General features: G+C 28.0%; 1 protein-coding gene across 1 annotated transcript; it reads right to left on the reverse strand.

Annotated features, from left to right (window-relative positions):
• Positions 1–1679: 1679 nt before the first annotated feature.
• Positions 1680–6222, reverse strand: LOC113865216 (tRNA(His) guanylyltransferase 1-like). The gene is made up of 3 exons (XM_027499625.1): positions 5957–6222; positions 5789–5863; positions 1680–5680 (listed from the first exon to the last, which is right to left on the reverse strand). Exon 3 carries the CDS (start codon positions 5481–5483, stop codon positions 3927–3929), a length of 1557 nt encoding a protein of 518 aa, XP_027355426.1. The 5' UTR covers positions 5484–5680; positions 5789–5863; positions 5957–6222; the 3' UTR covers positions 1680–3926.
• Between the last annotated feature and the right edge of the window lie 7635 nt (positions 6223–13857).

Consider the following 13857-nt stretch of genomic DNA (forward strand, 5'->3'; position numbering starts at 1 on the left):
ATAACTGTATACTTTTTTTATAAACTTTAGTTAGTTGGACAATTCAACATGAAGCTTAGTATGGACATAAATATTATTAATATTTCTTGTCTTTAGCGTGAGCTTTCTCTTGAAATTCCTTGAGTAAGTAGAGGCATTGTTAGTAGGTTTCTCAGCATTTGTGGACTTTGTTTAAGAGTGTGACAACTACATATGGTTGAAACACTATATTGATATTTCTATTTCTTGGCTTGACAAGCCCAAAAGTGGTGGCTTCATAGCAAGTGAGTTATCTCTTGAAAAGAAATATTAGAATTCTTGAAGTTTATTTAAGTTTAAAGAGTCTTGTTAAAAAATACTTGAGTTTTAAATTTATTAAGTTGTTGTGAGGAATAGTAAAATTATTGATCTCATATCAAGGATTAAGCGTACCTTGATGTTTGTGATGAACCAGTATAAATTTTTGTATATTCTCATCTCTCTCATTTCTACTTTTATTTTTTTAAATTCAAGATATACTAAAGTTTGCAAAAATTATTTTAGTATTTGACCATTTCTCTTATTTTTCAAACCAAAACTTCAATTGCATACTTCCTGTGGTAGTAAATGATTGCAAGAATATAAATTTGCATTTGATTATATTTGATGCTAATAATTTACATTTGAGTAGTGAATTATGCCGATAAACTAAGAATTTTGTGGTGTTTTATCACAATAAAGAGGAAACCTAGAGAAACGAAAAAAATAAATAAATTTGAAGTACTACAGGAAAATTTAAGATTCCTGCCTTTTGTCTTGTAGAAGAAATTAATCATTGATTTCAAAATTGAATCTCAATTTTTATTCAATTTTTATTACTATTTTATCCACTTTTTCATACTTTTCACTCTCTTCAAATATAACTATTATTCAATAATCATACATAACCAAATATTTATTTATGATATAATATGTTTTTACTATAATATAAAAGAACATTTAATTATAAATATTAGTTATTATATTATTATATTATAGAGAGCATAAAAAATTATAATTTATATTTCTATAAATCTTTCTACAACCAATTAATAATTATTTCATTATTAACTATTATAAATAAAATTAATTTTACCAATCTGCAAATAGTGTGAAAATTAAATCAGTTTAAAATAAAAGTCTTCCTTGCATTAAATGTTGCCTTAAAAATAAGAAATTGTGTAAATAAAAATCAAATGATAATAAACTTTAGATTAAAACTTATTTTATAGTTATTTTTCTTTTTGTTTTTATTCTCAATGTCTAAGTTTGAACTCATATTATTAATTTTAATAATTTTAACTTATAATATGAAAAGGTTTTAAATTAAGTTTCAAAGTCAATGTTATATGTATGTAAAATATTAATTACTTAATAGCAAAAAAAATATTAATTACTTTAATTCTAAAATTGGTAAATAAGACATCAATGGCATAATAAACACCTTAGTACTTCAAGTTTTGAAAAAGAAGACTGGAATAACTAATGCTTATAACAGAAAAATGGGACTACTTATTCTTGAATAGGGCGATAATTGATAGGTTATACCTCTTAGTTTGGTAATATTTGATGCCAGTGATTTGCATTTGAGTAGTGAGTTATGCATAAAGTAAGAATTTTGTGGTGTTTGACACCAATTAAGAGGAAACCTAGAGAATCATTTTATTTTTTTTTAAGTGTAACAAGAATATTTAAGAATTTTGTTTGTTGTCCTGTATAAGAAATTAATCATTGATTATGTCGGTCACCAACCAAAACATCCTTATTGAGCGTTCATCCATATTCATATAATCCATCATTCTATCCCCTGACAATTCAATTGTGTATTAGAATGACAGAATTGAGCAAACACTAAAATGGTCATTTAACTACGGTGTAAACATTTCACTCAAGAAACTGTCAAAAATTATAGAGCAGAGTATAGCATTAATGTATCTATCTGTATAGAGTGTTGCTAAAGAGGAATTTCATAATTAAAAGATTAAGAAAAATTATATTAGAGAGAAAACAAGCGATAGACCAAGATAAAGAAAGAGAAATCAGGAGAAGAACTACAAGACCGTGCCTATACGTAAGTTAATTACCAAGAAACAGTATAACCTGCAGCTAAGTAACAATTAGAGTTAACCACAGTAACTATTTCAGGTTTACCATGACATCCAACATATAAGAAGAGTGCACATGAGGAGGATATTCATTCCTCCAAAATTAACCAAGACAGAAAAAAAAAAAAAAAGAGAAAAATAAAACATTAGCTAAAGAAAAATTAATTACAGAAATCTCCCAGAAGTCAAGAAATTATGTTCATTTAAACCAATGTAAAGATCAATTATTTTTTTATAAAATGTTCTATGGAAGTAATAAGTCAATAATAATGTTGCAAAGTCAGTCAATGAAGGTTTACCTGCTGTTCTTTATATAATTATTTGAACAAATAATAACACCATTAGAACAATAATGATAAATAAAAACGATAAAGAAAATGCAAAGAGGAGGAAGGAAGCATCTTTAACACCATATGTTAACTGATAAAGGAAGAAGAGGTTAAGGAATTATGTATTACAGTTAGCGCACCACTAATGTGATTTTCATACACGATTAGTCCATGAGTGCAGTAATTGTAACGCTAATTACAAGCACTATTTCCTATACACTACAGATTACAATATCTGCTAACTAAGAAAAATAAGGATATTCAATGTAGATGAGAAGGACAAGAAGCATGCGCTTAATTCTAACGTGACCTTCCATCAAATCTTCTCCATGTATTGGAAGCATGAAAATTTTATATGTTAACACACCAGGTAATCCGCAATACAAATTAATTGTAGTCCTTCCATGTTCATAAGAAGGCATATCAACTTTTAGGAAAAAGAAAAGAAACTGCCAAGTAATCAGCATATGTTTCTTCACATTCATATTTTAAAATGAACCTTATCAATAAACAACAAAGTGACAAACAATTATGTAGTGATTTGACATTGTGATATGCTAAACTATGAAATGATCATGTTTTAATCAACATTTGTTTGCTTGGCCCCACCATTCATCTATTTGCTTTCTTTTTTGAAGCTATTCATTGTTCAGGTATTCTCTGGTTGATGTGTTCAGTGACCAACTAAGTAAATTTTGACAACTGCTCACAAAATCAAGCAAGATACTGCTCACAAAATCAAGCAGAGGAGAGATTTCTCTTATTGGATCAATACATCAGGAACTAAGCCACTTAGCGTTAAGTTCTAAAAAACTATGGGTCATAACACAGTTTACAAATATCAGGCAGAGATAATTGCTGAGATTTTTGAACTTAAAGTAAGGTATTCTGATGATATCTAAAACCTAAAAGTAACTGTTTTAGGATTGGCATTATAAATTTTGAGATAATTAAAAATTACAACATCTAAGTGTACTAAATCTCAAAATCATTTTATAGTAAACGCATTTCCATTAATATCAGCATGCATATCTACATCATGCGGATTGCAATTTTTTCTGGAAATTACTAACACTGATTGTTCTCAGAAGTATTGGATACACACACAAATAGACACAACGAAAAAACGACCCAAAACAGAACCAAAATCCCAACACCAGTGTGTAGCAAGAGCTTCAACAAAGAATCGCCATAAAACAAGTTCAGAAAGTCAGAAACAAAAGGATTAGTCCTCAAGAAGAAGCAAAGAGTGCAGATGAGAATCGTTCAATTCTTATTCATAATAAATTGCAGGTTAGAGTTCAGTGCAATTTGGTTGCCATGGTTGAATCTTGTAATTCAGCAACCAAACTCGTCAGAGTAGTACTTCCTGAATTCATGTAAATTAAATAAGGAAATACAAATATAAAATCCAGAATATTAAATCAAACTAATAAAAATTTCCAGCAGCAAAAAATATAGTTATGAAATTTTAATTATTTGATTCAATACTATACTACAAGTACAGCTTTTCTTCAAGGATGTGAGGGTGTTCCAACCAAAAGGCTGATCCAATAATGTCAACATGTTCTACAACAACCTTTCCATAACTTGCAGAAGACTCTCCATTTTCCAAATGAATGAGACCACTGTCTAACTTGTCCCAAAAAACTGAGGATCCTTGTCGGAACATTATTGGTAATTTATTGTAGTCAATAGCCAATTCCTCAATTTTACTTTGCAACTGAAAACCCTTCAAACTATGTTGTGCTTCCCTTTTGCTTTTACCAGATGAAACAAGCTTCCAGAAACAAGAGTTATATTGATTGTTGATGTGGCAATCCACTTGTCTCCATGAAAGGTAGTCTCGCAGAATCTCAATAGATGGGTAGCACACTGCTCGTCCATCAAAAGAAGGAGCGTACTTTAACTCATTTTGTGCGAAGAAATCTTTCCATCTCATCACATAACTGGATGTAAAGAAAGACACAATAGCTGAAGTTATTCTATTGGCTCTCCGTTGATAAAGATTACTGGTTTTCTTAAGAATAAAACTATACTCATCGCTAACCCCATAGGCGAAGACTATATCCTGCCAAAACTCTTCTAAGACAGCCACTGCACATGAATTCATCAAGTTAAGAGCTCTATCATCATTTGGTTTCACAAATTCATGTATCTCCGAAAATCTGTGGAAGTGGCATCCATCTATTCGAACTACAATCCATGTAGATGGCAGCAACTTGCTATCAAATTCAAAGGACTTCACATACTCTGGATTCACATTGTTAACCTCTCCAACAAAACCACCAAGCTCATTCAAAAGAACAGTATGCTCGTTCCAAAACCTTGCACTTGCAATTTTCTTGGAATGCACTGCGATTATCTTTCTCCTGTGCCTTTTAATTGGAGTTCCATTATCTGTGTATTTCACAATGTCCTCTACCATTGTCTTTAGAACACAAGACCCCTGCCGGAATATCGGCTCCAGCGTATTGTAATTGACATTGAACCGATCAAACAAAAGATTGTTTAGCTTTACTTTGTCAAAACCCCTGATTTCATCCCATGCTTTCCTCTCACTCTCTCCATCTTCAACAAGACGCCAAAAGCATTGATCATGTAGATCATTCAAATGACAAATATTCTGCCTCCACAAAAGATACACTTGAAGAGCTTCTATGGATGCACAAGCCGTGACTCGCCCATAGAAGGACGGAGGATACAACATTTCCTTTTCCTGGAAGAATTCACCCCACTTTCTCACAAAGACAGATGAGAAAAAGGAAGTAACTATGGAAAGTACTTTGCTAGCGCGTCTGTCATAGAACTTAGAGGTCTTCTTGAAAACAAAAGTATACTCATTGCCAAACCCATATGCAAGGACTACATCTGCACACTCCTCAAGAACCGCAACAGCACAAGAGTTCATCAGTTTCAAGGCATTTACATCGTAAGGTTTGTGCAGGTTACAGCCACCGATCCAAACAAGGATTATATTGGGAAACATGACCTCATCCTCAAGTTCAAAACACTTGACATACTCATATTTGCTGTTTGCCATATCGCACATAAAATTTTACATATATATGCACTTTCTTCTCACAAGAACACGATCATACACTTGGAGGCTTTGTCTTTGTTCATTCATACACGTCAACTCATTTATACAACAACTTCAATCATACACTTCCGTTGACTTCAAATATCACTTACAAGAGACAGAACCGCTGGAACTATAGTAACAGGAGCTGCGCGTGACGGTTGTGCCTGTAATAACAATAACAACAACAATAATGTATTATTCGAGACGTTGATTCTTGTACAAACGAAAGGAGGGAGTAATAAACATTTAAATAAAGAAGAAAAATGCAATACCTTTTCAAAAATTTGAGGCACAGCAATTTGTTAGTGTGGTATTGGGTCCTTTGCAACTTTGGGATTCAAGAAATACTGCAAAATATGATAAGCTGTAAAATGACCCATTGACATCAACGTATTTGCAAAGACATTCACTTATAAGAGAAAAGGGTATCAGAGCCTCACTGAAAAGAGAACCCAAAATCAAGAGACTGAGGAACAAGGCAGCGCGTTGTGCTCACGCGACAAGCAACAACCACCGGCGAAAGGAGGCCAACAAAGAAGCTTAAGTTAGGTTACACTGAGATATCAGTGTTTATAACTAAAGAATAAAACTGAAAGAAGATGAGATAGAAAAACTTGTTTTCGGCTCAGAATCTCAAATCAAAACCGAGTAAAGGAAGAATGTCAAGAAAAGCCTAAAAAGCAGAGCAAAAACAAATAAAAGAGACGTAGAAAAAAAGCGAAAATTTTATTGAAATATCAATGTGGTGCGTCTCTAAGAAGTTTCAAATTTGTGTTTATAAAAAATAAAAAAGTGTTATGTTCAAGAGATTTTTACAGCAATATTAAAAAAACAAAAAATTCATGTCATTTTAATTATCCAACTAGACTCAAATTTTGGACGATAATTTTGGCACTCAAAATTCGGTTCTCTATTATTATTTTATGTTTTTATATAATAAATTAAATATTATTATTTAAATTATATTTATATTTTATTAAAATAAATATCTATAAATATTTTGTTAGTTATATATAATAAAATAAGTTTTTTTATTTAAATTATGTTTATATTTTTATATTATTTAAAAATGAATAAAAATACTAATAATATTAATTTTAAATGTTTATTAAAATTTATTTGATATATTTAAAATAATAAATAATATTTTTATTTTTCTTATTATATTATTTAATATAATTTTGCTTTTTTGAAAATGATATTAATATTATATTATTTAATAATCTAGTGTTTGTTCTGTCAAAAGTGATAGAGTCTACGAATGTTTATCTTTGACTGTGCATCTTGAATTGCTTTAGTTGCAACCTCTAAGTATATATGTCCAACATTAATCATTGTATCTACTTTCCTACTTTTGTCAATGAAGAACTTATTGCAACCAAGGGATAGTGACTTCCCACGCAGACCAAGGGATAGTGACTTCTCAGTCACACAGACTAAGGGATAGTGATTTCTCAAAATTCTAAGGTTACTCTCTCGTACCAAAGTTTATCTATAAATATGTTCATATAATGTCACATATTTTCATTCAAACTTGTATCCATCTTTGTTATTCATTTCTTTTTATTTTTACTCTCATTACTAAAAATGTTGTTCTGAAAGTAAAATGAACACAGGTCTGCCTTCATTGGAAGAACGATAAGTTTTACACATTACCATTATTAACTGAATATGTAAATCAATATTCTATATATAATGTTACTAATTTATTAATAACTGCAGGAAACTGAAAACATGATTTCATCTTTCTGTCATTTAATGTCAGAACTCAGTCTTCTAATTGTTCCTATACTTGAATAACTTGGTTTTGCTAGAGTAGTAAAGCTAAGGCATCTTAAGGTAGATCATGCATTGATAACAGCTTTGGTCGAGAGGTGGAGACCTGAAACTCACACATTCCATTTTCTAATAGGGGAGTGTACCATAACCTTGGAGGATGTTGCACTTCAACTTGGGCTAAGAGTTGATGGTTTACCAGTCATTGGTCCAACAACATTTGAAAAAGAAGTTCACGCCCATTGTAGGGCTTATATACTAAGTTTAATTGGAAGTGTTTTGATACTTGACAAAACAGGCAACAAAGTACATCTTATGTATTTAGTTTTATTAACTAATCTTAGAAGAACAATACGATATAGTTGTGGTTCTGCTTGTTTTGTTATGTTGTACAGAGAAATGTGTAGAGCCACAGAAGTTGGTAGCAAAACAATGGGTGGTTGCTCATCACTATTAATGTCCTGGGCATGGTATCGCATGTCATATATTGCGTCAATTTATAGTAATCCACCAATATACCCTCTCATGTGCAGATGGAGCAGAGGTAGAGTACTAAACTTTCAAAATAAACCTCACAATAATGTTGTGGGGTACAGATCAATGTTTGATCACATTCAAGTTAATCAGGTAACTCTTCATATTTATTTTCTTATCTTTTACACATCATTTTAAGTAACAAAGTTAAATATTTTTGTAGTTTTTATAGGCGCCATATCAAGACTTGCAAACATCAATACCCATGGAAGCATATAGAGATGTCTAACTGTGGACTTCATGTACTGCCATCATTTGTTTTGCAATTTTTGAATGACACCAAATAAATAGAGTCAAATTACAGTTTCGTCTCTTCCAAGAAGTCCCTTCTCCACCGAATAATTTGAATGACCTCCACAAAATTGACATGAGAGGAAGACATGATGAAAATTGGGTTACAAGACATGCTCAATGGATCGAGATATAGAATAACAGACGTGAACTGACAATAACGGGTCATCTAATGCAAGGTCCATTGTGTCACACACAAGAATACATGGAATGGTACAATGTCAATTCTATCTATTTCTTATCCGTGCCACCACTACTACAAGATCCAACGAGGAGTGACCAACAATTAAAGACCACCAACACATTTGAAATCGGTACGACTTCTACACTGTCGTATCACGAGACTACATCAATTCCTCCGAACATTACGCTAGAAGCAAACATAATTAAGACAAGACATTTGTTTGCGATAACATCAGAGAATTTTTTTTTACAAACTTATTTGGAGTTGATTTTATAACTCGATTTTCAACACAAACTTATATGCAGTCTCTTTACCAACTGGATTTTGTTAATGAACCTAGTAATTCATTAAATGCATTCCAACAACTAGACCTTTATGATGATCCAAATCTTCCACAAGTTCATCCTGAAATTTTAGAGCAACAACCACAACGACGAAACTCACCATGTCACAGACGTCGTCCTCGTTGTGTAACTTGTCACTAGTTAATCATTAATGTTGATATGAATTTGTTATTATCTTTATTAATGCATTTTGTCTTCATCAATGTTACCTTAGTAATATGAAAATGTTAATTTCAAAATATTTGTCTCACCTATAAATAATTAACTTATAATTTAATATTTTATTTACTTTTAAAAAATAAATTTTTATTCTCAAATAAAATTTATTCAAAATTATAATAGTAAAGTTTTAGGGTTTAGGGTATTAAAAATTATAATATTAAATAATGTCATTTAAAAAAAACTAATTTAATTAAAATAAATTTTTTTATTCAAAATACCATTTTATCATACTAATATTTAAAAATATTAAATCAAAATTACATATTTAAATAAATAAATAAATAGAATAATATTTAATATATTTATTTAATTTTTAAAAATATATTTATTATTCTTTAAGTATAAATAATCTAAACATTAACATTATTACCTAAAATAATATATTTATTATTTAAATATTTTAGTTAATTTTTCAAAATTATCTAAAATAATTTACTTATTATTTAATTATTTTAATCAGTTTTTAAAAAATTATTTATTTTTTTCTAAAAATATTATTTATTTTCTTAAATATTTCAAATATATTTTAATAAACATTTAAAATTAATATTATTGTTATTATTATTCATTTTTAAATAATATAAAAATATAAACATAATTCAAATAATAAAACTTATTTTATTATATATAACTAAGAAAATATTTATTTTAATAAAATATAAATATATAAATATAATTTAAATTATAATATTTATTTTATTATATAAAAACATAAAATAAATTAAAAAAAAAAGAGCAACTCAGAATTCAATTTCTAGAGAACCGAATTCTGGGTGCCAAAATTGTTGTCTAAAATTTGAGTCTAGTTAGGTAATTAAAATGAGCTCCATTCTATTTGGGTTTTTTTTATTTTATAATATTACTATAAAATACTCTTATATTCTACCAATTTTTTTTAATATTATAAATTTAAAAGTAAATTATTAAAATAAAAATTTTCAAAATATTTTACCTGTTTAAGATTTTTTTGCCACGTTACTATAGGTGTCCACATTATAAGAGCTAATATTTATATTTTTTAATAATAAAAAAATAAGGATCAATATATAAAAGTTAATAATAAGTATTGTTCAAATAAAGATCGATACTTATTTTTATATTATTAAAAAGATAATCAAATATACTATAGGTTAGGCAAAGTATTGTGCTATTTCTTTCTGTGTGGGAGGATGCGGAGGGGAGAAGAGAATGCGATGAGGGAATGCGTAGAGGCCTCAAATAATAACAACACAATTGGCTTCGTCCTCCATCCATGAGATGAGCCAATATATATTGGACCGATGGATAAAAAAACTGTGTCAGCTTAAAGCTTGAGCGCTCTATATACGATGTAGACTCATCAGATATATATTGATTTTCTTTTTAATGGATAAAAATAGTAACAAAAAAGATAGAATATAATTTTTGGAATTTGAGAAAGGCATGAAATGGGGCTGAAGAGAGACATAAATCCATAACTAAAAAGTTTATAAACAATTTTCAGCAAATGATAATTGAAACATTAAAATTATTTTTATTATTTTTTTAATAATATAAAAATAAGTATCAGTCTTTTTTTAGACGATAAGTGTCGACTTTTATATACCAAAACTTATTTTTTATTATTAAAATAATAAATATTAGCTCTTATAATACTTACACTAATAGTGATGTGGTAAAAATTACTTAAAAGAATAATATTTTAAAAAACTCTATTTTAGTAATTTATTTTTAAATTATAATATTTTAAAAAAAATCCTGTTTTACCTTTTAGAACTTTTTTTTTTCCCAATATCTACAATTTTTTTTCTCTCTCAAAATGTATTTAAATCGATAGGACTAATAGTATTTATCATTTTAAATTTTTTTAATGATATATTGAGGCTATTAATTTTAAATTTTTAGTAATAATAAAATTTAGATATAAATGAAATTTTGTCTCCTAAATTTTATTTTATTTATAAACAATTTCATTAAATCATTTTTTTTTCTATATGATCTCTCTATTAATATTTTATTACTTTTTTTTAATAAGTATTTATGTAACATCAAATTTAATTCATGAAATTTAACATAGAGTTAAAATGCTATGATATCTACACTTGCATTCTTTTTATATTTTTTAATCTCAATTTTCAAAAGACCTAACTTTGTAAACTAAAACTTTATTCAAGAAATATTAAAAAGTAATGTTATTAATGATACATCTTGTTCATGTTACATCTCACTCAAAATTATACAAGACAGACAACTTGAATTTTATTTTAACAAATAATGAAAAATTAACAAATTATTAATACAGGGACTTACTGAAAATGAAAAATAATTTAAGAGACTAAATTGAAAAAAAAATAAAAATAGGAAATAAAAAAAAATTATAAATGTTTTGGGAACCAAAATTTCATTTAAGCTTAAAATTTAAATATTTTTCTGATATATTTTTATAATTATTTATAATTTTAAATTTTTTTATTGTGTGTATTTTACTGTATTTGAGTAAATTATTATGAATTTTAATAGTTTTCAATTGGTCATTTTATATTTTATTTATGTTTTACATAGTATTATTATATTAATATTTTATATGATTATTTAACTAATAATTAATATTTAAAAATATTATTATTATTATTATTATTATTATTATTATTCATTCATTCATTCATTCATGAAGTTGGGTGAAGGGCATTTGTTGTACCGTAATGAGTACTATAGTTGTAGTCATTGATCCGTTTCAGATTTCATAATATAGGTTAAATTCTAATTTTCTTTCCCAAAGTTTATTTTATATTTTGATTTAATTCTCTAATTTATTTTTATTAAATTTAGTTCTCTAAGTTTAATTTAAATTTTCTATTCAGTCTTTTAACATGTTTGTTTGAAAGTTTGAATCAAAGTATAGTCTACCAGTTTGTATCAATGATTTTCATTAACTTCACTTCATCTTCCGGTTTTTGCTAACTTAGAAGATATTATGGTGTTTGATGTAAGTTTGGTTTGTTAGAACTAAAAAGGTATGAAATCTATTGGTACCCAAAAATTTGAATGATGACCACACATTCAGATATAAATAAAACTATATTACAAGTTATGATTGTGTAAATGAACCAAACAATGAAATATATAATGAATAAGATTATTTAAGTTTGCGAGATTGGAAGTTGAATATATGCTTAAGCAGACGTTTGAACAGATACTGCACACTTATTTGAAACTTATTTGTATCATATGAAGCATCCTTAGACTAAGCATTTGAAAAGATCATTTGGTCCAAGGAATGTCTACTCCATCTAAAGCACTCATAACAAAGCATCTTGTACAAAGTTTGAAGCTCACAATATTCAATATTTTCCAAATTCAAGAATTATACATCTCAGAACAAAATTACAAGAATAAGAAGAATAATTTATTCAAAATCATTCCAAATTTATGAGAAAAAGTGCGATAAATTGAAAATAAAATAGAAAATTTTCTTAAAAAATTATTTGTCTCATATATAATAATTATAAATGAATATAAGCATGTATCCAAAATAGTATGAAGAATTACAAAAAACAATTCTCATAATTATTCAAGTAAAATTCTCTTTTACTATAATTGTAGTATTACATAGCATTAAAGAATATGAAATATTTTTTGTCTTTTTTTTACATTGTTTTATAAAGGTGAAATTGATCTTTTATAGGCACTTTGGGAAGTATGATTATGTTTTAAAATTAATATTTTTAATAAAATCATTCACATAGGCCACTTTATTTTTTAACTGGATTTGGTTTACAAAATTTGATACTAGTCTCTTCTCATCTGTGTCAACTAATGTGACTAGATGGCTTATCTCAATCCAGACCTTCTAGCTTCAATCAAATACTTAGGCTCGCTTTTTTTTTTTTTTCCTAACACTCAAATTCTAAATCCCTAATCATTTGTTAGGTTTGTTGTTTAATAATATAAACATTTCTACGATTCCTAATCAATCACTTCTTAAGCGGCTAACAATGGGCTTGATATTGCTCTTCAGTAGTTGGATCCATTTCTTACGCTCTGATTTCTACAAGGTAAGGATTTCTTCTTTGAATTTTATTTTAATAAACCTAAGAAATTGTTTTTCTTTGTTGTTTGATGATTATTTAGTTAATGTTATCATGTTGTAAAGTAGTTGGCTAGTGCTGTTGCCATTGAGATCACTGGCGGTGGACATGAATTCCTTTCCATCCTAGTAGAGAAGTACTTTAAAGATACTGTGGTTTGTGATTATGTAGTTGTTTTGTTGGTAATTTGAAGTTTGCCTCGATTTTGTGACATGAGGCCTATTACTAGTTCAGTGAAATATAAGAAGAGTTAATGTGAGGCAGTTTTTGTAGGGTTCGTTTTCATCTCAGAAGTTGAATAGACAAAAAAGAATCAAACCTGAGAGCAAGAATGAAGCATAAATACTTGGATTATAGGGTAGAATTGTACACATTATGCTTCTTGCTTGTCAATACTAGTTGGTTTTTGCTTATTAGAGAAAAAGTGATCTGGGTATTACCCAATTGCTTTACTTACAATGGAAATTAATAATACTTTCTCGGGTGGCTTCAAAGAATTCAACATTTTGTATGGTGTAATAGATATTTGTACCGTTCATGTATATGCAATGGTCAATGACTAGATGCCTCAGCATGGTATAGCTAGAATTATATTGTTAGATGATCATGTTTGCTAGCTAGCTATTATACTTAGGTTATGTTTGTTATCATCTCCCACTCTTTTGTGCAGGTGTATTATACATCATTCTGTTTCTCAGCATGTGAAAGAGGTTATAAGAAAATAAGTAATCAAATTGTTCAAGGAAAGTATGATTTATCTATTTTGTAGTAGTGTTTGGATAAGTTCAATTTAGGTAGTACTTAAAAAAGATGGTATGACAATAATTAAAAAAAATAAAAATAAGAAAATAATACTCATTAAAACTTTTTAAGGTCAAAAAGTATATTGATTATAGAAAATTAAATCAAGTAATAAAAAAAGA

This window comes from Abrus precatorius, unplaced genomic scaffold (genome assembly GCF_003935025.1).
Source record: "Abrus precatorius isolate BTA unplaced genomic scaffold, Abrus_2018 Scaffold4, whole genome shotgun sequence".
NCBI classification, from domain to species: Eukaryota; Viridiplantae; Streptophyta; class Magnoliopsida; order Fabales; family Fabaceae; genus Abrus; species Abrus precatorius.

Excerpts from the sequence above, each read along its gene's own strand:
- LOC113865216 (XM_027499625.1), bottom strand. The coding sequence starts at position 5,483 with ATGTGCGATATGGCAAACAGCAAATATGAGTATGTCAAGTGTTTTGAA.